The following is a 27,937-nucleotide window of genomic DNA, read 5'->3' as shown; positions in this document are numbered from 1 at the left end:
TCATATTTTATATCTGTCTGAGCAGTTTACCATCCTAGATCTAGAAAATATACATAATCTTAATCTAGAAAGTAATGCTGTCAAATAAATGTACTGGAAAAAAAAGTTATATATTCTGCTGAAATACAAGCAGCCTCTAATGTAAAGACTGTAAATTGAATTAATCCAAAACTGTACATAAATTCAGTACTTCAGTAAATATATATATATATATGTACATTTACATTTCTATATAATATATGTGCATCATGTGTAGTATATGATTAGGATTACTTGTTTATGTTACTATGTTTTTTTTAAAACTATACTGTAAACTGTACACATAGTTTAGTAGCATTGCTGGTTAAGAAACTACCGAACCAACTATTTGATACATTTCTGCAACTCCACGAGTACTTGGGTTGTTGATATACTTTAAAAATGGTTAGACAATGTCCAGCAAACAAAACGAGATTTCTCAATTGTCAAATAAATAATTAGATAAATGTGTTATGTTGTGCTAGAATACTAAATGTACAATCACAAAAAAGAATGGCTCAAGAAATGTGTACGACATCATAAATGAAAATGTAATTCCTACGCCAGTATATCTCATTTTTCCAACGACACGCAAAGGCTGCACGGCTCTGAATACGACTCAAGCTAAAGTGGGTGTGGCTACAAATGTGTCACAGCATTTGCTGCTAGGCTGCTAACTTTAGCTTGTGATTTCTTTAAAAAACCTTATTTCCGCGTTGCTTAAAGAAATAACAAAGCCATACAGTCGCCGTAAATAACGGCACATGTATGCAGAGATACAACAGCCAGTTTAAACAGTCAAACAGCGGGTGGCTTTGGGCTCGGATTAAACCAACAGCGTCGCAGGGCAATTCACTGCGCTGAATATAACGTCATCACGTGAGGCGCAAAGTCGTGGCTGCTAACGCAGCACCCTCGCTACCAGTTGGCATGCCAAGTTTGCTGCAGTGTTTGTTACTGCAGGTATTTGTTTTAATTATATGACATTTCCGTGTAACGTTTACGGAGTCGATACATGTCAGTGTAACGTTAGCATCGATACATGCACGCAGGAATCCAGGAACGCGGCTGGCAAGATGGAACTGCAGATATTAACGACGCGAGACGGGCAAGTGGGGGCCCTTCTGTCCTTTTTTTAATGGTTACATGATATGTTTTGTGCATGCCAATAATATGGAATGAGAGCTTTACAAGCTAAATGTGAAGGTAACACGACAGAAGTCAGTAAACAAGATTCAAACCGTCATCGTTGTTTTTGTCTGGCAGCGCCATGTCTGTACATCAAGACTAACATGGGCATTCTTTCTCTTGCAGGAAAAGGTTGGTAATTTACCCAAAATAACTATGAACTGGAACGACCCATCATGGTGAAAGTAGTCCCTTGTACACTCCCGTTCTCATGACACCCACAAGGAGATATGGGCATCCTAAGACTGGCAGTCAGAATCATGGGTAGGATCAGCACGTTCAGGTCCTATCAGTTTGTGCTTCTCCTGGCTGCTGCACTTGCTGTTGTAGCTTTTTACTATTTTGGCTCAGAGAGGCAGAACTTCTCTAGTACCACTAAGAGGATCAAGCAGACCCAGGCCACCCACAACGGCAACAGAAATGATGCTGACCTCACTCTGGACACTAGGCTTTCCCACCCAGCTGGATTGGAAGAGCAAAGAGATCGAGATGCAGGAGGAGGGAGTGAGGGGTCAAGGTCCAGGAAAAGGGAGAGCGGTGACACCGATGACCAACGCTACCACGCACTCATGATGTTCACCAAGGTGGACAAGAGCAGGAGCCTGCAGGACAAGTTCAGGGTGGCCATGTTGTCGATGGTCAAATTTGGAGACTTCCTTGAAGAAGAGATATTGGTCCTTCATTTTGTGAGTGACCAGGCCAGCAAAGAACTGGGAGAGAGGATGCTGCAGGAGTTTCTCCTTGATGCACCATTTAAGTATGAGGTAGGCAGTCTAACAATGTGTTTTCACTGTACCATGGCACTGATATCAGTTGATTTCAGTATTAAGGGAAAGAAACCCCTGTAATGTTTGACTTAAAGATGAATTTCATTTTGAGTAAAGTGAATTTAACAACAATTTTAACAACTTACTAATATTGGGATTGTGGGTTATTTTTTTCCATCTATATATAAAATGTATTTACTGAGCTAAGTTGTGGCAGATAGATGGAAGTTAGAATTGATTTTAAGATCATTGTAGTAGAACAGTACAGAGAGACAGGTCCTGTAGTTTAACATTCAACATTTCCAAGTTAGAGGCAAAAGAGCATTCTCAAGTTAACTTCTGAAAAGATACCACAGACGATAGGCTTATGCACTCAAAGTCAAAGTGAAAAGTGGCGTCACAGACAGGGATGAGACCAAAGTCATATACATAAGGATGATAGCTTTACACTTTCCCACACCTGTTGGATCGCCTAATAGATTGGGTATGCTTTACAGTTTGTAGTTTTAAGGAATTTCCTGAAATTGCACACTGACCTGAGCTCTAAGAACACATTACTAGATGTGCTATTTAAAGTTGAAACACAAGGGGGCAGGATTGGCTTGCCAAACGAATCCCTCTATAATGGGGTGTCCCTTAGCTTCTGGGTTCCAACACAGAAGATCACATTTCTTCTCTATTTCTCATTGTGCTGCATGCAATTTCAGCTGTTTCTCTTTATTCTATATTTGTCACAGAGCGCAAGATCATAAACTTGTTTACAAGTTACTTATTATTTTGTCCAAATCCTCCTCACAGCTAGGCCTCAGGAATGTCTCATCTACAGAACATCTGGTGTTGTTACAGCTCGGTATTAGCTCAGGCTGATCCCAAGCCTGCTTGGGATGGTTGGAGGTTTGCTCAGCTTGGCATCGTGTCAGTTTTGAGCCTGTGGGTCCCACTGCTTCCTGTTCATTTCACTCTCTGTACTCCTAGGAGCACAGCTAAAGAGGGTGATGTAAAATGGTGGTCAACATCTGATGGTAAAGGGCTGTAAAACTTGCTACACCAATATGAAATGGATCTGTTAACATTGGTTACACCAGGGTGTTAAGAGGACCATATACGGTCTCTATCTCAAGAATAAAGCAGAATCAACTTTGCAGAGGTTATCTCCCCACCCACACAGTATTTGCAGTATTATCAAGATGTCTTAAATGCAAAAATATATGATTGCAAGGATCCATAATTAAAGAACTCACTTAAAGATCTCACAAACAAATGTCCAACAATTTTGTCAATAAGAAATACTTTTTGTTGTATTGACATAAACTTTCAGCCAGAAAGCTGTCAGCAAAACCATAATTCACGATGTAAATATGATGATTCACGATACAGTGTAAATATTGTGAGACATTTCAAGCTTATTTACTAGCCTTACAGTAGTTGTTGGTAGTGTGTGCTCTCAACCCATTGCAACGCAAATGGACATGGCTCAGCCTGACTAATACTGAATTTGACTGAGAGGCAGATATATCAGCCCAAATTATTGCTGATATTTAATTGGTGTATATGTCAACAAATTACTGCACAGTAATACCAAACTAGACTTGAGGAAATTTAGAAATGGTGTCTCCATCACGTAGTTCGGCCACCGTAGAGCACTGACATGTCGACGCATGTTGTTGTGATGTTTCAACTGTAAAATGTTACTGTATGCAGCTTGGTAATAATTATTTTCCACACTATCTATCAATGGTGCAATAATGTTGGGCCATTATTTTGATAGAGCTCTCTTAACCCTCCTGTTACCTTCACATTTACTAACATATTTTACCCTCGGGGTCAATTTGACCCCAGCAATTAAAACCTCCAGAAAAGTATTAGAATTAATATTGTTTCCCAAGTTTAAGTGTGAGGTACTTTATGTTTGTTTGTTGACTACCTAAATAGCCCTTTAAATATATAAAAAAGTTGATATTTCTTATTTGTTTGACACAGTGAAAAACAGCCTGGGGTCAAATTGACCCCAAAGAACATCGACATGAAACATTGAATGGGGTCAAATTGACCCTAAAGGTAACAGGAGGGTTACACTTGGTTATGAAAGAATTGTGACCAATATATAATAATTATAATAGGAATAATAATACATTACATTTCTATAGCGCTTTTCAAAATACTCAAAGACGCTTGAGCAGATGTTGACCATGAACGACTTCCCTCTGACTGGTTTGCCATGAGATGTTTGTCACATCGTTTCCAACACCGATCTCTCCCCTTTCCTGTCAACTGTCCACTCTATAAAAAAAAAAAAAGGCACTAAATTCCCCAAGAATCAGATTACCATGCACACCTACACCAATATCGCGATGATAAGCTACAACTGGGCGCAAATATCACAGTTATTAGTACATCGCAACTCGGGAAACACATTTGTATAACTCTCACACGATGTTGTGCTTTTGTAAATCAAAGTTACATGCTTCATAAATTGTACGAGCTGGGCGACCTCCCGGTGGTTTTAACTGTCCTTTCCAGATCACTGCTTTTAAGCATCATGGTTTGAGATGATGAATCATGAAATGATGTCCTCCACCCCTGATGGCCACAAGTAGAGCAACCGTCTTCTCTGCCTCTATTTAAGTCCTGCCAGCGTTACAGATGGGTCGGGACTCCCCAGGGGCTGGCGGAGGCCGTGCATATGAGCATGTTGACATCCTTGTCCGCTTAACTTGAGCTTCATTTCTTTTAATTATTCATCTCAAAGTATCATGGGGGTATGACAGCGGTTATGTAAGAATTTGAGCCCCATCACTTCTCAACAGTGGTAGATTCATTGACCCACTTGACATTTGCAGCAAACAGCCCCACGGAGTCACATACCCAGAGGCTGTGCTCATTTCTGCTGACCATCAGTTACACAACATTCTTGAGTCGTGTACCTCATTCCTGTTCAGGCATTGGCATGGGGAACCCAGTGTTGTGATACGAGTCCTAGTATAAATATCCTATTTGCAGTATACAGTATATCAATTATGTAACGGACAATACACAATCTCAAGTGAATCGGCACTATTACAAAAACAACAGTCGGCGTTAATATCTTCCCCTAGTTATGGAGATCCTCTGACATGAATGTCCTGCTAACAGGTAATCTGAGTACTTTGACTGTAAACTTGTATCTGGTTCCTGCACTCTTCATTAGATTGAAAGAGGGGCGCCTCATTTCTGTGTTCTCACCACACAAAGTCGATAATGGTAATTGATAAGGAAATAAATGTCCACATGAAAGGATACTGTCGTTATGTACATCCATCTTTTCCTGGTCATTTATTATTCTGTATTCAAGAGTTGATTTAGAATGAATTATAAATAAAAGTTTACCAGGCAGGAATCTTTTTGTTGATACGTGAGATTCAAGTTGTCCAAAGTGTTTTCATAGTTCTAGTCTGAAGCTAGCAATGGCGGTTGTGCTGCGCGGATGTTAATGTTAAATGTCCTTCACTTGGACAGCACTTTTCTAAACTTCTGACCACTCAAAGGACGTTAACACTACTTGTCATCAGTGTCTTGCCTCAGGACACATCGACATAGATAGCGATACCGGGATCGAACCACCGATCCTCTAAGTGCAAGATAGGGGCCCTATTGTAGAAAATATGTAAAAAATATTTTTAAAGAACATGTTGCAGTATTTATTGTAGCCATTTTGGTAAAGAAGTTAACTTGGTTTAGCTGAGTCTTATCCTTGAATTGATAGTAGAAAAGCTATACAAAGTAGTTTATAAAATAAACAAGAATCTTACAGAAAAGTGACGCCCCTACAAACATTTACTTTTATATGAAACGGCGAACATGGATTCTGATAATAGTATTGTGATGTAACTCGTAGAATTCACTTCATAAAATGAAAATTGTGTCCGTTGCCGTCCCAGTGAGTGAGAATTATTTATCAGGACTAATATCACTTATTCTTCCCACGGTCGTGATTTACGTGCAATTACATAACTAAGTGCAGTCTAGGACAGTCTTTATTTCCACAAACAGAGGGTTTAACTTTATCTGCCAGGGATCATTAAATGATTGTCCATCGAGGCACATGGGCCGGATTTATAATAATGACGGCCGTATTGTCTGGGTTTTATCCGAGGCCTCTTAACGTTCACACCTACTGATGTCAGACTTGACCAGTAAAAGGCCAGAATCTCCTCTGGAAATGTTTGTCCCAAACCCAGCTCTGTCAGCACTAGACTGTAACGGCTCCTACCTCCTCGATCTGTCCGGGTTGGACTTTCACTTTGTCTGTCTGTCTGTTGTTGACTGTCTGTCTGTTGTCCGGTCTCTGTATGTCTTGACTTTGCTGGTCGACCATTTACTCCACCTGAGTGTCTTTTCTTGTTGTCCACCTGTTTGCAGTTATATATTTCATTTAGTCTGTATGCTTTTACGTTGTGTCTCTGACGGGATTTTTATATTCTGTCCATTTTAACATTGTTCTCCCTTATTTTATTTGCTTTGTCTGTAGATTGTATTTGTAATCTTGTGTTTTTAGGTTTGTTCTTAACATCAGCATCATTCGGACTACAGATGAAAAATAGCCTCTTGGCTAACTCTGGCACATTTACTGAAATGTTTTTATCAATGTGCACTGTCCCTTATTAAATGAACCCAGTAAAAAAAAAACCTCATTTAATTTCCCACATGCAGGAAAGCTTTAATATTAATCAGTGTTTACTATATTTAAAACAAATCCTCTGTCAGTAATCTGTTGAGATGTCTACTGTACATGTCCATGAGCAGAGGCTGCTGCTTCACAGCTGCCGTGTAATGTAAAGCTCTGCAGAGGAAGGCAAAACAAGAACAAGGCATTTATTTTAACACTTCTTTTATCAGAAAATGTTCCTATAGGCCGATATGTACCTACGGTCTCATGAATATCTTTATAGTTCTATATATTCCCAGCGCTACTGCAAACGGGACTTTGTGGTCCTAACATGATTCCACTGTGTTGATCTGCAGGTGTTCTTTCATGACGTGGTGGCTCTCACACAGAAGCTCTTCCCTATTGTGGAGGCCATGCAGAAGCACTTCAGCGCTGGCTCTGGTGCTTACTACAGCGACGCCATCTTCTTCCTGTCTGTTGCCATGCATCACATCATGCCTGAAAGTAAGAAAAAGCATTTTTGGTCACGTTTACTTTGTCAGTGAAAAAAACACAGCTTTAGATTTAAAGCTATTGCTGATCTATGCGTGGCTTTATTTAGTCAATCCAAAGATGACCTCGTAGGTGTTGGTGACTTGTTTGTTGGTGCTATTTTTTTATACCCATTTTTACCGAGTCATGCAAAACACACAGACGAGAAAGAAAGAACATTTAACCCTCCTGTTACCTTCAAATGTACTAACATCTTTTACCCTTTTTGAACACAGTCGTTAAAATCTCCAGCAAATGATTAGAATTAATATTGTTTCCCAAGTTTAAGGGTCAGGTACTTTATGTGTACGCATCGGTGTTTTTTGGGGTCAATTTGACCCCAGACTGTTTTTCACTGTGTAAAACATATAAGAAATATCAACTTAATTCTTTATTTAAAGGGCTATTTAGGTAGTCAACAAACAAACAAGTTGTGTACAGGACAGTGAAAACATCATGTGAATTTGATGTTTTCCCAGTTGTCCCCAATAAATTAGGAAAAGTCATGAAATATGAAGCAAAAAAAATTATGTCAATTTTGTTAGAGACGTCAAACATTGAATGGGGTCAAATTGACCCCAAAGGTAATAGGAGGGTTAAAAAAACAGCAACAAATGTTCGCTGACCTGTGTTAAAAGAAAAGCATGTTTTTTTTTGCATACAATGTATGCTATTTTATATAGCTTTAAAATGATTCTTCTTCTCTGGTAGACCATATGTTAAATATATTCAGATGCTCACTATTTGCACAGCTGGAGATGGCAGCATGGGCAGGTATCTAACAGACATGTGGCATGCTGCAGAGCCCTGGGGAGTGAGGTAGGCAGGATGTGTTCCGTCGCTGCTGCCCACACTAGTGCCCCCTGTGTTGGTGCTGACCGATGCAGCGATCTCCTTCATTGTGGTTTATTTCAGTTATTTTGAATGAAAAGTCGTGGCACATATATGAAACCTGAAGTCTCTGATGTAGTTATTTGTTTTCCACTCTGAAGCAAAGATTTGTTCAGCTTTTGCGTGCATGAAAGTATTTTTTCTAAACAAGGTGGTATTAGAACTCGCTGGAGCTGGAAGCTGAATTTCTTCCATTATTAACTTTCCACCAAAGAAAGATGTTGCATGTTCACATGTAATGGTTTGATGCTATTTACATACTGAGAAAAGCTGTCTGTCACTTAAAGTTGAAAAGAGGAATGCTTGATGGCTTCAAGCTAAACAGAATGATAAATAAAAGATTGTGCTTGATGCGGAAATTATTGAGTGTGTGGTTTTCACTCGGCTGTCAGCTGTGAAAAGTAATTTCAGACTTTGTACTGGATTTTAAAGATATTGCCAGTGTGGCATTGGGTGTTTTTATATGACAAACATTTGTTCCCGAGTAGTCCCTTATAAGGTGCTGGAGGTGTATGTCCGATGGTGCTTGGTATGACCAAGCTCACGAGGATAAGCAATTTAAAATAATTAGAATTGGTATAATAAAGGTGTTTTATTTACAAGGAAGGAACTTATATTATCACAAACAAAGAGGTGGGCTAAAAAGGAAAAAGACGTGTCGGTGCTGTTGAAATCAAACATTCACTAACCAACTGCTACTTCGCCCAAAAGGAAACCAAAATGGAATTAAAACGTCAGCATTAAAACATAATGCGATGAAAACCCAAAACACTCTCAACAGCACCTTTGCTGCAAATGTTTTTAGATAATAAAAGTATTAGTGTGTGCTATCAGAAACATGAGTTTATGATAGCACACATGAGTAACTATACCTGGCCCAGTCTCAAGGGGTTAACTGGTTAAGCGCCTCGATATTAATTCACAAACCACAATTAACGTATATTAGTCTGAAAACAACAACAGCTGACATGGTGGCAAGATGCCCACGTGATATATATATTTATATTTATATATATAGCTGGACTGGGTGCCACTCAAATCAGGCTCTTCAGATATCCAAGTGGGATGGGCAATGCCAGCCAGAACCAACCTATCACAGGGCACCACGCATCTGACCTGGCTTACGTAAAAAATCAAACACTAAAAGGGTTAGACACATGGGAGGGGGCCGGCTGTGGCTCTACCAGTGTCCCTGAAATGCTTATCGATCGACCACATGAGCCATCTGCTTTGTGTCCAAGTGGTCACACATTTCTATTTAAAGAATCCCTTTATCTCTAAAGGGCATAATGGGGTCCTCTTAACAGAGAGAGCGGGGGTACCATTTTCCTGAAACTCTTCATTCAACGGACATCACAGCAGACACAGAACATTATGATTTAAAGACCAAGTTAGTGTCCATAAATAAAAATATCAGCTGCAAGTGGGAGGAAAATGAAATGTAACATCCTCTAACTTGTGAAGTGGGCGACGTTCTGATTGCAGCAAGTTTCATTTGGTTGTCAAAAGAGAAGTAAGAGGTTGAGGAAATTGTCAACACTTTGGCCGGCGATGTAGCATGAAGAGGAAAGTGTTTGTTTATTATTAGTGGGAGAACACTATTTTTGTGGTCTATATTTAGTTTTTATTAGACCTATGAAGTCCATTTGGTTCTCAATAGTATTTGATATCACAGAACAGCTATTTATAATATAACACAATATATTTGCTGAAGGAATAATGTGATATATATGACAAATTTGAGCAGTTACTAGACACATAGCTTTAAACCAAAAAATAGGCCTCCATTTCCACACCCTCTGTCTTTGGAGGATGGAAATAAAATTGCACAATGGAAACATGTTGCAATTAATGATAAGGTTTCTAAGACACACTGTTTTTGTTGGTGGAGAGGTGTTCCATGTTTTGTTTCCCCTCTAAAGGTCTCAACATGCTGGGACTTGAGTCAAAACCGCGTCTTCTATTTTCCACCTCAGGTGGAGTGGCACTGTTGATGCGTTAAATGCTTTGCTCAAGTAAGAAAGATGGTCGGCTACCTGAAAGCGAGCTAGTAGCTCAACTTTTGTTGTCACACAAGCCATTAAAATTGCACAAAAGATGGATGTCAGAAATGATTTCTTGCAATAGTTTTGAGGTTCTATCTTTATTTACCTCTTGACAGATCTGTTTCAGTGCCTGTGAAATTCCAAGATGAAACACTAAAAACCTACCTGCGCAGTCTACTTCTGTTCGCAAACACTGACGTCTAACTTTGGAAGACATACCTGCTATAATGAGACCTCGCATCCTGTTTATACAGAGCTGATAACACAAAGATAATAACACTTCAACATGGATGTATTGATACTGACCGCAACGGTTGAACATTAGTTGGATTTCCTACTTTAAATCGAAGTTTCCAAAAACAAGACAAAAAAAGCAGTGATTTAATATGAACCGTTGTTTTTGCTAAATTTTTCCAGCTGTAAATAAACGACTGTTTGAGTGTCGTGATTGGTCTCTGAAAGGCTTCAACTTAAATGGTGATTATTGATTGGACAGGCGTCTTAGTGTAGTGTAGCATAGCTAGCTAGCCATAATGTTGCTAACCAAGCTGCAGCAGGTCTGTTTTTGTGATTAACAAACACACGGACAGCAATATATAAAAAGGCGTGTTCTTTACTTAATGTTCAACAAGAGTAGACGGCATGTTTTCATTGTTTTAGCCTAAAGCAAAGGCATCATATTGTAAGAAGTTTAAATTTGGATTGCAGTCCAGCAAAGCTAGTATTGCCTGTTGTTTGAAATAACTAATATGTTTAATAACTGGAAATTAGAAACGACAAATATCAATAATATAAAATCTACCTAAAAAGTAGATTTAATCATACAAAAGTGTACATTTATTTTGAATAGCTTCATGATCTGAAGCTATTTGTGATTTTGTTTTTCCTTTTATATTCCTAGAAGCATTTTCTAACCAGTGTTTGTGACGAGTGGACTCTGTTTACTGCAAACAGTAGTTTGTTCTTGTAGCAGGAAACCATCAACGGTTGCATATCCTTTTGAAAAAGATGGGCTGTTTTCCAGCGACTGATAGTGAAAGCAGACAACAATGACCCTTACAAATAGGAAGTAAGTGCTCACGTCAGGCTAACATTAGGGCTCAATGAGGTTGACCTACTTTTTTTCTGAACAAAATGTGATGTTAGATAAGTGTCTCTGGAGTTAAAGTTTACTCTGATCTGACCAGAGACTCGGGCAAGCTCTCAGCCACACCAACAACATTATTTCTGCAATAACTTTATAGCTCAAACGCAACAGCGAAGATTGATTTGAACTCATATCTGGGTTTTCTAAATGCTGCTGGGAGGGAAAAAATGGGCTTAAACAGTATTTTTCAACAAGCTTTTAACAATCTTGAAATTTCTATATGAAAATATATTCATATCAAAAGTGTCACTTAATTGTGTGAAGAATTGAAATAGACCTACAAATTGTACTCATTTGTGATTTAAAGGTATACTGGCTTCATTAAGGGGGTGTGTGTGCGTGTGCGTGTGCGCGTGCGTTCGTTCGTTGGTAAACTCAACAGCCTACTTTTAGTCTTCAAAACTTTGGGAGAACAATACAGTTCCGAGCAATTGTGCACCAATCAACAGTGCTTCCTCTCTCCCTTACTTGCTGCACAGATTATAATTTTCCCTTTTATGCTTCTGCTTTCCAAGAAATGAACATCTGCTGCTTTTAAACAATGGGTTTTGTTGAAAAAGTAAGCGTGCTCGCCATTTTAACCCTGTAAGACCCAAGCATATAAATAATATCTAAAAAATTTTTTTTAAAGTCAGATGTTGTAAGAGTCTTCTGATGCAGATAATGAAGGATTAATTTAAAAAAAATGTTTTTGTAAGTTTTTAGGGAAACGTTGTAATATTGCAACGTTGGGCCTAGTTGGTAGCAGAATTTCAGCCAGCGAGACCGGTCCCGGGGCAGAGTCAGTTTAGTTGGTTGGCTTGTGTTGGTTCGCTCAATGTCCTTATTGTCATCATCCTCAGTTGGACAATCAGTGGGTCTCTTATTCTCTTTTTCCACTTCCTCATCACTCGAATCACTGGTGTCTGATTCCATCTCAACATCGCTCTCTCCATTTTGGACAGCCTCAATGACATCTTGGATACTGAAGAAAGCTCTCCTTGCTGGTGGCATTCTGAAATGGAAACAATAGTTAGAGAATGTTCAAGTATAACTAATTCCAATGCAAATTAATCCTATTCAGGCAATACACTCCACTGATGGCACACAATACTGTCTGGCTAGCCTAATGTGCTCTCTACTTACATTTACAAAAGGAAAATACAACCCCCCCAGAACTCTTACATCCCCATATTCCAGAACATTTACACCTCTCCCTGAACAATGCATTATAAATGCAACCCCCACATTCCAAAACATTTACACCTCTCCCTGAACAATGCATTATAAATGCAACCCCCACATTCCAAAACATTTACACTTGTCCCTGAACAACCATCCTCCAAAGCATTCTGCAAACATTATCTGGCTTGTGTAACAAGGAGATATTTGGGCAAACCAACAAAGTCCAGATAAAAAAACCAGTTGACTATATCAAACTGCGAACATAGAAATAACATAGGGTTTGGGTTACCCTAACCCATTTAGAATTATTCAAATCTGGTCTAAACTTAAAATTATAACAAATAACCCTTTTGTAAAGTGTGAATCATCAAATACATTATATTTCTGTAAGTATTTATCCTGTATCTGAACATCCGAGAAGTGGAATGTCTCCATGTAGTGTGCAAGGTGCACATGTTATTTTAGCTACCATTTTCACCCAATGTTGTAAAATTACAACAATGACAGAACAAGCTGAAAATCTAATGTGATGCATTAATTCCACAATAACTTAGTATTTACATGAACTACATATTTTAACAATCACCCAAAAAAATATTTCATGGAATTTACTTACTTCAATGTTGATATATCCAGTTGAATGAAACAAGGAGATGTGCTTCCGGGAAAGTTTGCAGGTAGAGTGAGTTCATGGCCTTATGGCCACACCTGTATACACATTTACAAACCAATGGCATCGCAAGGCAAGACAATAGGACCCACTGACTATGTAAATATGGTCTTTCCCCAAAAAACGTTTTTGCAAATGTGTTTTTTAGAGAGATAAAAGTGACGTAATATTACAACGCCGGGTCTTACATTAAGCCTCGAACAGATAAATGTTTGTTTGTAAAATAGTTTTCTCCGAGTCAGATTTCCCGCTTGTTATCTGCAGTCAATGACGCCAGACAATTTATTACAGAGGTGGCATTATAGCCAACTTCATTTACTATATCAAAACATGTTAGTGAGCATGAAGAATGTTCCTAAGATGGGCTTGATCTCAGAAAGGCATCTTTAGTCGCAGTGTAAAAATAACGACCAATGCAAACAGTGTTGCTTCAGTTGTTGACTAGCTACTGTTCCTATAAGAAAATCCTTCTTTTTTCAAAATTAGGATGTTGGTCTGTGATGTTTGGCCCTTTTGAGTAAACTCCTCCTGCGTTGGACACCATTATTATTTGTATCCTAATGGAGACACCATTTTTTGCCAGACATATTTATAGAAGCCAGACATAATTGCTGTGTTTATTCAAGCAACACTGTTCATTGCAAAACCGGAGTAGATAAACAGTGCAACTTAAAGATGGGACATTAGGGAGAAGAGCTCAAATGATGTTGACCTGAGCTCTAAAGGCCCATGAGGCAGGCAACGCATGCAGCTCAATATGTTTACGTTCTCTCGTCTCCTCATTCCTTGAGCACCGGTTGTACTAATTCAGCAGTTGTTCAACAGCCTTCTGCCATTACATGTTTTTGTTTTTCTGTATTTGAAAGTTTGTCTAAAGCTGACAAATGTTCAATAATCATGTTGTTCCCCTGGTTGTTGCTGAGTATTTCCCAACCTTTTCGTGACCATGCCAACCAGCAAAACACAGGAAGCTGAAACAATGAACAGATGAGGGCCTGAATATCCTGGATACTGCTGTTACCATTTCATCCACAAAAAACACGACTACGTTGTTCACTCCCTGCTGTCAACAGTGTTTTACAGCCATGCTCATCTTTCGAGACATTTCGCCCCACAAACTGAGCAAGCATTAAACTGAGCAAGCATTGAGCTTGTCAACGGTCTCGTCAGTCTGCTCCTATTGCCTCCCGCTGTGTATTCTTGGAAGCAGTGCTGAGGCAGGCAGTCTGTCACTGGACGGAATTTAACTTGCATGTACAGTTGATGCAGAAGCTCATTTCCTGGGACAAAAAAAAAAAGAGAACTTGTTTTTATAATTTCTCAAACTTGGTTAAACATGAATTGTCATTAATCAGTCAATCACATACAGCAAGCAATCAAACAATCAGTTTACACATGTTTAAAATAATATTGGATGTTTTAACAGTTTGATGCTGCTTTCTCAATGTGTTGTGTTCTTCTCTCAGGCCTGACGCGCATAGTCCAGCTTGACCTGGACCTGAAATACCGGACCAACATCCGGGACCTTTTCCAAGAATTTGACCAGTTTCCTCCAGGAGCGGTAATAGGCATCACCAGAGAGATGCAGCCGGTCTACAGGTAGGCAGTGTGGCACAACACGGCACATGTTAGCGATGCAAATTCGACAGGGCCACACAAAATACATTGTGCTAAAATGTATCCAAACAAAAGTCTATAGTCACAAGTTAGGTTTTGAACATGGACCCCTGGTCTAGAAAACATATAGATAATGCTTTGGATGTTATTGTCAGGTCTTTGTGACAGGGTGAGGCTCAGGCGCAGAGAGACAGGCTGGACGCATTATAAATAACAAAAAACCCTCTTTAATGAGGCAAAACAGTTTACAAAAAAACAAGGTCCAAAAGGGGGAGGCAGAGGATCGTCGGTCAGGGCAGGCAGGCAGAATCGGATACGACAGACAGGACGACGGAAAAAAGACACGGACCTAGAGACAACAATCCGACAGCAGACAAGGGAAAGACTGACACAATATATAGGGGGGGAAACACAGGTGTACGACATCAGACAGTAACGAGACAAGAGTGGCTGAGGGCAGGTGCAGGAAATTAAACAATTAAGACAGAAGACACAGAGGAGACAGAGGAGACATAGGAGACACGGAACACAGGAGAAACAGAACCGGGTGTTACAGTTATACATTCATTTAATTGATTCCAACGACACATGTCCTAGTGTGTTAGCGTCTGAGTATCAAGACAGCTGAAATGTGTGCAAAGAACGGATAATGAAAAACTGTTTTGTATCAAAAATGTAATGTTTGGACCGATCTTGTTTTGACCACTTGGTGTGTGTCTTCTCTTTAAATTGCTCCGTTCCTAATCTTGCAGAAAAAGTTGGAAAGATCGTTTTACTGGAAAGATCATCAAAAGCGAAGTTTATTTTGCAATTCTGATGTGCTATATTTATCTAAACATAACATTAGTAAGAGCAACCCATAACAATATCCTTTTTATTTATTTCCCACTAATGGGATAAAAGCCACCGTAATCTCACTCACTTTTGTCAACCCCAGATGGATTGTCGTTTTAATGGGCACTTGCACATTCACAGTTATTTTCTCTCACAGTTTCGAAGTGAGAAAGCACATCAGAAGTCTCTCGTACATGCTCAGATTCACAAGAACCTCAGCAGTGTTAACAAAATGTTCAGTCATTTCCCAATGAATGCAATGCCGTATTTGAGAGAAACAGCGTGGCTTCTCTAATGATCCATGTAATGATTCTCATTCCAGGATTTTCAATTTTCTTTATAAAATAGCCTCAAATATTCTATAATGTAAATTCTAAAATCAAAACTGCTGTAAGAATAGGGATGTAAATAATGTGATTGTCTTCAAGTACAAAGTAAGGGGGATGAATCATTACACACAACATTCCTATATCTGTATAGTGTGATGCATAGTATAACGTCTAGTATGATGCAGCTCTATCACACCTGCATCATCCTTGTGTGCTTGAGCTTTTGGCATAATTCCTAGGCCGAATGTACTGAATGTGACAGTAAATGTTCCTGAGGGGAAGCCCTTAAAACAACGCCATGCTGAATGTTGTTATTGTAAAGAAGAAAACAAAGAAAAACACTGAGGTGTTAGTATATGATAATTGTTTCCATTTTACAAAATCTGCCACAAACCAGTGAAAAATCGATTTGTACCTCCGTGATAGCAGACGTACAGTCACAGTCGCAACACTGAGAGTCGGATGTGATGTTTTCATGAGTGAGCTATCTTAAGTCCTTCGTGTCCGAAAAATAATTGAGGATTTGGCAGAATGTAAGCAGCAGAAAGTCTCCTCTGGGTGGGAAATGTTCTGTTCTCATTCTGTGATTCAGACGTGTCCCGTGTCTCGTTAGACCTGTCTGGAGTAAATAAACCATCTGCTCTTCCACAAAACTGATGAACACAGTGATAGGATTCATATAACCTTCAATAACTGTCTGTATTAGCTCATCTCTACACTCTCAGATCATGCTTTTTCTGTATCAAACTGCCCTTTGGAAATATCTTTTGCATCAAAAGCTTTGTTAGATGTTTAGTCTTTGCCATTACATCAAGTGTTTAATATACTTTTTGTTTAAAAGACAAATTTAAACTATAGTTCCAGGAAGTGTCAACCATGGAGATTTTGTTGAATGGGAAGAAAAGTTATCATTTTAGTTCCTACAATTAAGATAAACTTGTCTGTTGGCAAACTCTAGTCAGATCAACGAGCCGTCCCACTTTACGTCTCTGAGTTGCCAGTTGTGTTCTGATTTAATGTGATGGAGATGCCCAAACCACTCAATAATAACACCAGTGTTGTGCATTCAAATCCAAATGTCATACTTATTAGTGTCAATGAACTCTGTGTGTGTGCGTGTGTGTGTGCGTTTGTGTGTCATTCTATGTAAACAAGAGGCTTTCAAGTTCTTTGTTCTTCTGCAGATTATTCTGTTCCTCTCTAAGACCGCAAAATAAACAGGTTGGCTTTGTGTGTGTGTGTGTGTGTGTGGCTGCTTGATAGTGCAGTGCACCTGACCATTGTAGCTTCACTCAACACCCCACCTGCTTCTACATGATTGATTTCACAGAACATGCTCAACCCTCATGGGTCTATAAACCACAAAAGATACAGTTGTTTAATTTAATGACAGCTTAAAACATGTCATTAAATTACAATATTTCATATTATTTTACCGATTTATTCTTCAACAAAATATTCTGCATTCCCTCCCAGACCTGGCAAATACAATCTGCTACAAAAACGCTTTCCTATCTTTGAGCACAACTTGTGTTTTTCATAGTCATCCAGCCAAAAGAAATCAACAGAAATGGAGTTAATTTTACAAAAGAGTATACACCCTTTATGTCCTCTTAGATGGGGCGTAAAACACAAAGTGCACCTCATTCTCAAATTCACCGACCTCACACAACCAGTGACTAAATTCATTTTTGCTATGTCAAGTGTAGCGTTCGTGTGGCGTGGGTGTGTGTGGTGGACATGTGTTTGCATACGCCACACTAACCAATTAAGTGCAGCAACCATTGTACGTCTTGGGGCATTGTAGGTGTCATGTCAAATCGCTGAGGTTTTGTCAGGGGCTAATGGTGTGTGTGTGTGTGTGCGTGTGTGTGTGTGTTCAGGTGGAAGGTTTCAGGTGGCTACTGGTTACTGGGGTAAACATACATGCAGGTGGTTTCCTCCCGGTTTTTCAAATGGTCTGTGAATGAAACAACAAATAATTTTAGTTAGAATGCATATTAAGACTATTATTCACAGCATCAATCTTTTGAATTTTGTTTTCAGTATTATAAGTGTACAAGTATCTTAATATTTTGGGGTCGGCTGTAACTCAGTGGGGCGAGTGGTCGTCCAGCAACCAGAAGGTGCCCGGTTTCTCCCCATAGTTGCATGTCGACGTGTCCTTGAACAGGACACTGAACCCCAAGTTGCCCCCCGATGCTTCACTACAGCCCTTAATAACTAAGGACGGGTCAAATGCAGGGAATAATTTCCCCTCAGGGATAAATAAAAGTGAACATTTCTAAATCACAATGTCTGCTATTCATAGGATTCATAGGATATTTGGCTGGAAATTAACATCAGCATGGTTACACAGCCAATGCTTGAGGTGTTCTTTTGAAGATGATGCTACCAGAGGGAACGTTTGAGGAAACACAAGTGAGCCAATTGAGCTGGCCTGTAAACCATTAGCTAGTGGTCATTGGACCTTGTAATATTAACATTTTAAAACTTGGTATCTGCGACATATTTCGTGCAATCTGCTCACCTGAATGTTTCACCTGTGTTGTGTGGAGAGGTCAAGGTCTCTCAGCTCCCACACTGTTTCGGTGCTAATGGGTAGAGCATTATGCTGGAGAGTGCATCCTCCCACCCGCCGCATTCAGAATTCATCCCGCCACAGAACAAGTCCATCGTTGGAAAACTATAGTTGCTTTGTGTACAGAGTCTCTGTTGGGTGACGCATCACAATTATTCCAAATAAGTGGTTCTCTGTCATCTGTGTACCTCAGAACCAGGACCCCTTCTAGTCTTGTTTCAGTGTACTAAAAACACAAGAACAGAAAAAACGGATGTCATTGTGACGGAGAACATAGCTGCATTTTGTAATTAAGTCTCACCATTTTTCCAAAGCTGAACAATTTCAAATGATCCATGAACTATATAGAAGTTATCCCATTGCACCACTTGAGGCTAATGCAACTTGAATTGTGTTGTGCTTGCATATTGACAATAAGGCTTGATTGGTTGGTTGGTGTTATTATGTGATGTTGGCCAAACTCTTTATGTTGTTTATCCGTCAAATTGAGGGGGTTATTTGATATGAGAGAGGGATGTATTTAGGCTAGTAATTGGAAACTGGTGCCTTTTGTGTATCAAGCCTGCAGTTCTTTAAATAGTCTGATGCAAAAGACATTTCATACAATCTCGTCAAAAACGGTGCTTGGCAGTGTGTGTACTGGTTCTGTTAGCTGTTAGCCAAACTGCAATAAAAGGACCTCTCCTGGTCCTTTTATTGCAGCCATAACTGGCCACACAAAATGTTATGCCGTTTTCTGCAGAAGAATGGGAGATTATCGTCGATTGTATGATCCTCCCGGTGGAGATACTAAAATGTTTATGATTCATCATTAGCCTAGCTGGAGTATTGTTTGTAAAAAGTACACATATATCAAATACGTTAACAAAAGTAAATTGTGTCTGTGTAATTTATCTCAATTTCTGATCACAAAAAGCTGTCTCCTATACTAACGGTAACTTTCCTTTACTGTCTGACAGCAGAGTAGTTATGAGACATGAACGTCTTATATCACGGCCACCATGACACTTAAAAACAAATGCAGTAGTCTGCTGTTCTGACATAAGAAAGTGGAACAGAATGGAAAAGTCTGTGTAAATCTTCCCTCACTGGGAATGTGTCTCTGGGCACGTAGAGTGTCTCTTAAAGATAAAAGATAAATGCTCCACAGAGGCCACAAGTCCCCAGCGACCAAACCAACATATTGAATATAACTGCGTGGACAAGCTACAGCTGCTGAATATAGGTCAGCTATAATATCAAAGCGTGACTCAGAGAAAATCTTCTGCTCCCACTAGATTTGATCAAGCTGCATCGACAATACCCTCGACAATATCACATCACATTTCATTTAGCTGACGCTGTTCGACGTACATTCATGCACCGTCGACACAGCTGCAAGGAGCAATTCAGGGTTAAGTGTCTTGCTCAAGGACACATCGACTTTAATTCATGTTACTCTACAGTAGGTTTCTTCAGGCTTGGCCAGTACTAAGAATAATCTCAATTCTCGAAAGCGTTTGTGCCTGTGCATATACACTACCGTTCAAAAGTTTGGGGTCACTTAGAAATGTCTTTATTTTTCAAAGAAAAGCACTGTTGTTTCAATAAAGATAACATTAATCAAAAATACACACTATACATTGTTAATGTGGTAAATGACTATTCTAGGTGGAAACGTCTGGTTTCTAATGAAATATCTCCATAGGTGTATAGAGGCCCATTTCCATCAACTATCACTCCAGTGTTCTAATGGTACTTTGTGTTTGCTAATCACTTTAGAAGACTAATATCTGATTAGAAAACCCTTGTGCAATTATGTTAGCACAGCTGAAAACAGTTATGCTGGTGATATAAGCCATACAACTGGCCTTCCTTTGAGCTTGAAGTTTGAAGAACAAAATTAATACTTCAAATATTAATCATTATTTCTAACCTTGTCAATGTCTTGACTATATTTTCTATTCAATTTTCAATTCATTTGATAAATAAAAGTGAGTTTTCATGGAAGACACGAAATTGTCTGGATGACAACAAACTTTTGAACGGTAGTGTACATTCAATAAAGAATACTATCCCATACGGCGAGCACTTCACTTAAACTAAAAATACAACTGGTACACCATTATCACCACAGCAACATGAACGTGCCGTTATTTCTCCCATTTATCTGTTCGTCTCAAGAGTTCAAATAAATAACTAATCCATACTCAGGGGTTGAATAGGCAAAACATACACTAGGTATTTTCCAGCTTGGTTCATCTGAACTGGGTCTCATCGCTATTGGGAATGCACAAAATGAGGCTTGAGAGAAGAGTACGCCACTTCTCGCACAAAGGTGGAGATCTATAAAAAACAAAAATAATTGAATCCAGATTGTAGAAATGAAATGTGAGATGCATCATTCTAGGGTTAATGATGCCTCTCACACATTTAATTTCACTTTAAATCACACGGCACTCTGCACTTATATATTCTCGTTATCATAAACCGTCAAACCAGCAGTGTTATTTATGCTTGTACTAGTGAGCATGTTTCAATTGTTTTTGTTTGTTTTTTATTCGTTTAGACATATTAACATAAAACAAATACAAAAATGTCAGACATGAAAATATATGTACACCTATATATATACACATATACATACATACACATATATATATACATACATACATACATACACATATACATACACATGCACACAAAACAGGACACAATGACAGATATAAATATATATATATACATACATACACACCCATACATACCCCAAAAAAGAAAACAGAAAAAGAAAATTGTAACGGGTAAAAAAAAAAACTCAAACCTCAAATCAAAAAGGTACTTGGCGCAGAAGTGAGGGCCGAACGATGACACTCGTGGTCCGCTGTAGAGCAGCTGATGCAGTTATCGTCAACTGTAAGTTCTCGTCGAATAGAGTTAAAGAACAGAAGAACAGAGCGTCAGGAGAGTGGCAATAAAGCCAATGAGTGCTCTCACTGCACAATCACTCCATATCCTCATCATCATAATGCCATGAGAAAACACGAGTAAACACATCAATAAATACTTTGTGTTCACCTATGAAACTTGTTTAATTGTCGCAATCATTTGATAGCAATCGGTCTGATTACTGCAAACATAAATACTACTGTGATACTGTGATGTGTCATTTTGCTCGTTAGATACTCACTGGAACTGTTAGGGCTGCGAAGGGAATAAATATTAAAGGATCCCTTTTATTCACAAGCACTTGGATTTCTGTATTTAAAAAATAATTTTCTCTGTCTTCCTCTGTCGTGGCCGTGATTCACCTGAAAGACCCACTGCTCAGCAGGCTCGTCTCGATGCATTAACACTCAACATAATTCACCATGCAGCGTACAAATACAGAAGGACTGCTGCTGGCTCATGTCAGTCAAGTGTGCCAAACATAGTGATCCTATTATTACACGTGTATTGCATAACATTAAACATGTGCCATCTATTACACTGAGCTAGAACTTTTCTCACCAGGGTCAACTTTAAAATGAGATGATAATATGAATACATCCCACAAAAGGTCTCCCCTTTGTCGACACAAGTAACGACTGTGCATACAAATGCTTGTTGAATGCAGCTCCGCGGGTCATTTGGCTACCTAACAGTGTGTTGGCAGAAGACGGTGCTGAGTTGGCACGAGCATCTGGCACTGCAGCACGCTCTGACACTCCTGGAAAAGCGTGCTTTTTGCCATTGCTCTTTGTTTTTTTTTAAATGTGCACCAGCCCAAGCATACATATGAGTGAGACGTATAAACGTTGATGTACAAGCTCCAGGCGTTGCAGAGAGACGAGTTCAGGTTCAGAAAGAGACGATATAAATCATCAACACAGGAGAGTGGTCGTGTTTGAGAGAGCTGTCCGTTATTCCAGACTTTTTCGCAACTGCATTCTTCCAGTCATCATTTATTTTTTATTCACTTGAATAAATCTCTTGATGAAATGTGTGCGACTTTGTTCCTCGGGTTTGGTTGTCGTCAGTGAGCCCGAGAGAGAAAAATGACGTTGTAGGCATTCAGATCAGTTGTTCGTGCATGATTCATTCATGTGTCGTTGCAGTAAAGGGTCCACTGCAAGTTTGGTACGCACGAGCTGGCAAGCTACTGCGACTAATGAGCTAACCCGCCAGGTGGCAGGCGAACTCGGCTTGCTCAATCGCCAACCCGCACAATAAGTCAAAGGATGGATGCACCTTGAGGACCGACATGAGGCCTCTTTAGTGGGCCCTTTGTTCTCCGACAGAACACTTTTTCATGCGACCCTTTCTGTCTTTCCTCAGACACACCTTCTGGCAGTATCGTAAGGAGAACCCTCAGACCAGCGTGGGGGATCCCCCTCCCGACGGCCTCCCGGGCTTTAACAGCGGCGTGATGTTATTGGACCTCGGTGCCATGAGGGACTCGGCACTCTATAACCAATTGTTGGAGCCTAGCAATGTGGCCAAACTAGCAGACCAGTATCGCTTCAGGGGCCACCTGGGGGACCAGGACTTCTTCACCATGATCGGCATGGAGCATCCTGAACTGTTTTACTCGTTGGCCTGTGGGTGGAACCGGCAGCTTTGCTCCTGGTGGCGGGACCACGGATACGGAGACGTGTTTCAGATGTATTATCGCTGCGATGGCCTCGTCTATATCTACCATGGCAACTGTAACTCTCCGATACCAGACGACTGATGTAGGCACCGGACTAAAGCTGGAACCGAAAAGGAGGCGATGACATCTACGATATAGTTTAGCGAAAAATGTTTCTCCTGCTTTTTAGATGGAGGGGATTTTGACTTGCTCGGCCGTTTCTAGTTTTGACCACGATAAAGCCAGCGTCGTCACAGACTCTGCCCCCTGCTGGCCATGGGGCCCCGACAAAGGTGCTACAACTATGGCGTCCAACTGTGCTATTTTCGAATAAATGTTGGTCAGTTTGAAAGCCCCGTGTTACGGCTATGCAAGGAGCCGCAATAGTTGACTAACATCTTTTTAGCTATAGAGAAGATGAAATATGGTTTGCAAAGTTCAGATCCATTTACTTAAAGACGTGGAGGAGGGGTCTGGAGAGTGTGGCTGTTCGGGCCCCTGTGTGTGCAGTTCAGCTGAGGCCAAACACGCACCTTTCAGAAGGAGTGAGGCGGCCAGGTACTCTGAACCACTTTTAAGTTGTTCTTGCTGTGCTCACTGAACTGCCACCTGGATCCAAAGAAATGTCAACACTCAATATTCATCAGTCAAGAAATGGTCTGAGGCGATACACACTTTAATACACACAGTGAGGGTGAAGCAGCTGAGTGGCCTGCGCTTCACCATCAGTGAGTCAAAGAGAGGCTGCCGAGGCGAAGACACTTGAGAACAAACATTATTGCAAGTCAATGCTTCCTTGAATTCACCCTGAAGCTGGTCAATATTTTTTGCGGCATCTCTAATCTCTATCGCTCTAAAACACATGGAGCCGTTGAATCATAGTAAATATTGAAAAATAACTTCCATTCTCAGTTTCCAATTGCACTTTACAACTTCAATGCACAATCTTAATCCGTAAGGGTTGTGTTGACTAGAACAGGTGGATTTATTTCATTGCATTGATTTTTTTTTGTTCTTTATTTTCAAGCCAGATTGTTGTAGTTTTTTTAAATTGATTCCCACTCTTTAGGCAGCAATTCTTCATAGCGGTGCGTTTGAGGACCAAGAAAGGATACTTGTTTGCTGAAAAAATTAATTTTAACGATGTTTAAAAATGATATGAGGTATCACATTACATCTGTATTTCTTTCTAGAAACCTCCTTTGAGATTACGGAAAATAAATTAAATCCAAAAAAGCGTAATCCAAGTTTTACCCACCAACACAACTGTTTACAAATTGGGAAGTACTGGAGATTCAAGATGGTGAGAATGCTCAGGTTTGTGAAAGCAGCCTAGTTTTTATGAATGTTAAACTTTCAGACCCACATTTCCTGTGACAGAAATACAGTAAACTTTCTCTGTTATTTCATAACGTCGACATTTTGTTTCTTTTGTGTGATCAGCATTCCTAAATAAATTATATGATAATATAACTCTTTTTTTTATAGATGTTATTGTTTTCCAGAGACTAATATTGCAGACTTTGGTTATTCTTTGTTCCTTTTTCAGTTATTAAACCGCTCACCTTTTGTTTGATGTGTTATGAGGGAGCTGAGCACATGCTCATGAAAAAGGGGACGCTTTTAGTCACTTAAGGGTTATAATAAGGTGGTAATTATACCAATTTGTGACTGTTCTAGTTTGTCTGGTCTGTGGTAGACACGAACCATTTGTCACTCAAATTTGCAGAAGCAGGCAGCAAGCACTCCTCGCCTAGACAGAAAAAACAACATCAATCAGCATTGACCTCTAAATGTGCTGACATTAAAATAACCCAATTTACACCGGAAGCTAAAATGCATCAATAGATGCTGAAATATAATGGTCTTTTGTGTTGTCTGCATTACTCTTTAAAAACATGTCCTGTTGCTTCACATACATCAGGTACAATGATGGAGGCAGTCGGAGAAGACCGATTCACAAACCTTTAGCTTTTTATTTGACAGCAGATATTGTGCATCGTGAAATAAGGCATATGCCACAAAAAAACAAGCCCATACTTGTCCATGTTTGCAATGATATTTAAATATTTTAGCAGCCGGTAAACAAGGAACAACATGTTTAACTGTTCATCCCATATTGCATAAACACACTGCACCATTAGCAACATGGTGTTTTACACTTTGAAGTTCAAGTGGTGTATATATAGTGGCCCTATATAACAGCTTATATACATATAGAAAGTTTATCAGTTGGGCTCGGCATAAAAATGTGGGTAGCCTTTCAGTGTGCTATGATTTCTAATAACCCCTCAGCCTGAACACTTTGTGATTTACCTTCAGCAGAAACCACAGGCTGGTAGAGATTCAATACAGCAGCAGCATCGACGTCTTATCCAAGAAACACAAACGGCTCAATGGAGAGCTCAGTGAGACTCCGACAGATTGACAAATGCTCTGCAGAATCTAATGCTGCTGTAACGGCTAATCATAGATGACTCACTAAGTCAGGGACACATTCAAAGCCACTAGAGACATCACACACGGGTAATAATCCTACAGACATGCACAGAATGAAAACGACATACATATACATATGCTCAGTCGATCGTATGTATGTATATACATATACATACGATCGACTGAGCTGCTTTTTGTCTATAAACCACTTCCCTTTGGTTCTGAGAGTTGCTTTGAACATACCGAAACTCTTTACTTTCATACTTTGACTTGCAGACAGCACGAACACATTAACTTTGTGAAACTTTTTCCATCTTGTACCGACATCTTAAATAAATGATTTATTTCTCGTTGTGCAATTATAGTTATCGTGATTGCAAATGATGTTCCACTTTTGTCAATTTAGAATAGCACCCGCTACTAAATTTGATGAGAATATGAGTGCTGAGAATGTGTGTGTCCGAGCTTCTCTTTGCTCCGTTTCTGCGTTTTAGTGCACGTGAGTCTCTCTGTCCTCCCACGGCCTTGCTAGTCGTCGCCCGCACGGCCCTCGAAAGCCAATGTCCCTGCTGATAACGCTCTCCCGACCCGCGACGCCATCGCAGAAGCGGAGCGCTCACCCTGTGGTTGCCCCCATGCTGCACACTGTTGCTGCTGCCTGTACGGTTCATGCTGTTAGCATTGCTCGCTGCTAGACGAACATTTGTGACGTCTGAGACGCATTTACACGACATGAGTTCTCCATGACTGTGTGACAATGTGTCAGTAACATGATTTTTGACAGTATACATACACCTGTGGTTTACAAAGGAATGTGTGTCTGTTTGTATGTTTACTTATGGCACAGTAGGCCTATACTAAATAATGTAGGCCAGTATCTGCTTGAGCAGCGGTCCCCAACCTTTTTTGAGCCACGGACCGGTTTCCGCGGCCCGGGGGTTGGGGACCCCTGTTCTTGAGTATTCCTTCTCTTTTGGTTGGTCTCTCTCTCTCTCTCCCTCTATCTACACTCAAAGAAATGACTCATTGGATGAACTCAATTAAATTGTTGGCAGGTTTTCCATCCAAAAATTTTATGCAACTCCAACTCAAATTTAGCACATCAGTGCAATACAATGTAATTAAGTTAGTCCAACTCATTTGTATCAAATACATCTCAAATAAAATAACGATATTCATTAAATTAAATTAATTTATGTTTGTCCAACTCAAAATATAAACTAACTAACTAACTAACAAAATATGCAAAATCCACACAGAAGGAACACCCCGACTGGTAATTGAACCCACAGCCCTCTGGCTGTGAGGCAACAGTGCTAGCCACTACACCACCGTACAGCCCAGAAAGTGTTTTCACCTCATGCCAACAAATTATTTTCAGAAAGCGCATGCTCAAAGGGTAGTCCTCAATGAAACACATTTATTTTGAGTTGATATGCACACCATCTAACCTAAATAAATCTAATACATGAAAGTATTCATACATTTTGTGTTACACCCATTAAATATAAACATCTATTTTTGTAATTGATTTATTTAAATGTATCAAACAATATTTAAATGTGACACCTCGAAGAAGGGCTTGAATCGTTTTTGTGAGTGTAACCTAAATAAATCTAATAAATGAAAGTATTCATACATTTTGTGTTACACCCATTCAATATAAATATCTTCGTTTTGTAATTGATTTATTTAAATGTATCAAACAATATTTAAATGTGTCACCTCTAAGAAGGGCTTGAATCGTTTTTTTAAGTGTATGTGACTTGCTCTCTCTGTTTCTGTCTCTCACCACTTACTCCCTCTGGGCAGATGCTGTTCAATAAAAGGCTGAACAGTGAGTGGCCTGATTCCCTGGTGCCGTGTGCCAGTTCTCACAACACTTGTCTTTCCCTAATGCCTTTGACTCACCTTGACACGTTGAATATAATGTTTACCAGTAATAACCCAGAATCAAGTAAATTTTGTACCACTAGTTTCATGAACTGAAAATGTTTGTACACCCATTGCTGGTTTTAGGGGTCGGGGGAAAATGTGATCCTTAGATGCATCGAGATTCTCTCTTGAACGATTGACTTGATACAGAAAACTCAATTCTCAACATTAAGATCGCCAGTAACAATTTTGCGACACTGGGCTGTCCGTTCCTTTCAGCTACCCCTGAACGCAACAGATGCAAGAAGATTGTCATCTGTCACCGTAACTTTGCACTTTATCAATGTATGTTTAGTTTCACCACATGTTCCAGAAAGCGTCATTTTTGTACGAGAGCTAAATGTTCAATGCCTATAAAAGGATGGTTTGTTTGAAAAGAGGTTTATATTATTGTTTGTGAATAAGGACATCGTGTTACCACGAGGATTCTGCAGGCATCGTGTTGGTTCTCTCTGTAATGTTTGAAAATGTAACCCTCCAGTTGACACATTTCTTCTATTTGCTACTAATATTTAATGAATTAATAAAAGATAATAGAAGTAAAGTCA

General features: G+C 39.6%; 1 protein-coding gene across 1 annotated transcript; it reads left to right on the top strand.

Moving 5' to 3' along the window:
• The first annotated feature begins 1,139 nt into the window (after positions 1-1,139).
• On the top strand, positions 1,140-27,937 carry xxylt1 (xyloside xylosyltransferase 1). The gene is made up of 5 exons (XM_056414283.1): positions 1,140-1,224; positions 1,333-1,970; positions 6,975-7,122; positions 14,533-14,665; positions 22,721-27,937. Exons 2-5 carry the CDS (start codon positions 1,437-1,439, stop codon positions 23,115-23,117), a joined length of 1,212 nt encoding a protein of 403 aa, XP_056270258.1. The 5' UTR covers positions 1,140-1,224; positions 1,333-1,436; the 3' UTR covers positions 23,118-27,937.

The sequence above is a fragment of the Pseudoliparis swirei genome, chromosome 5, assembly GCF_029220125.1.
Source record: "Pseudoliparis swirei isolate HS2019 ecotype Mariana Trench chromosome 5, NWPU_hadal_v1, whole genome shotgun sequence".
In the NCBI taxonomy this organism is placed as follows: Eukaryota; Metazoa; Chordata; class Actinopteri; order Perciformes; family Liparidae; genus Pseudoliparis; species Pseudoliparis swirei.
The sequence above is the reverse complement of the archived record's forward strand: the minus strand, read 5'-3'. Positions and strand labels throughout refer to the sequence as shown.

Excerpts from the sequence above, each read along its gene's own strand:
- xxylt1 (XM_056414283.1), top strand. The coding sequence starts at position 1,437 with ATGGGCATCCTAAGACTGGCAGTCAGAATCATGGGTAGGATCAGCACG. Across the intron at positions 1,971-6,974 it reads ATGCACCATTTAAGTATGAG|GTGTTCTTTCATGACGTGGT; the intron begins GTAGGCAGTCTA and ends GTTGATCTGCAG. Across the intron at positions 7,123-14,532 it reads GCATCACATCATGCCTGAAA|GCCTGACGCGCATAGTCCAG; the intron begins GTAAGAAAAAGC and ends TTCTTCTCTCAG.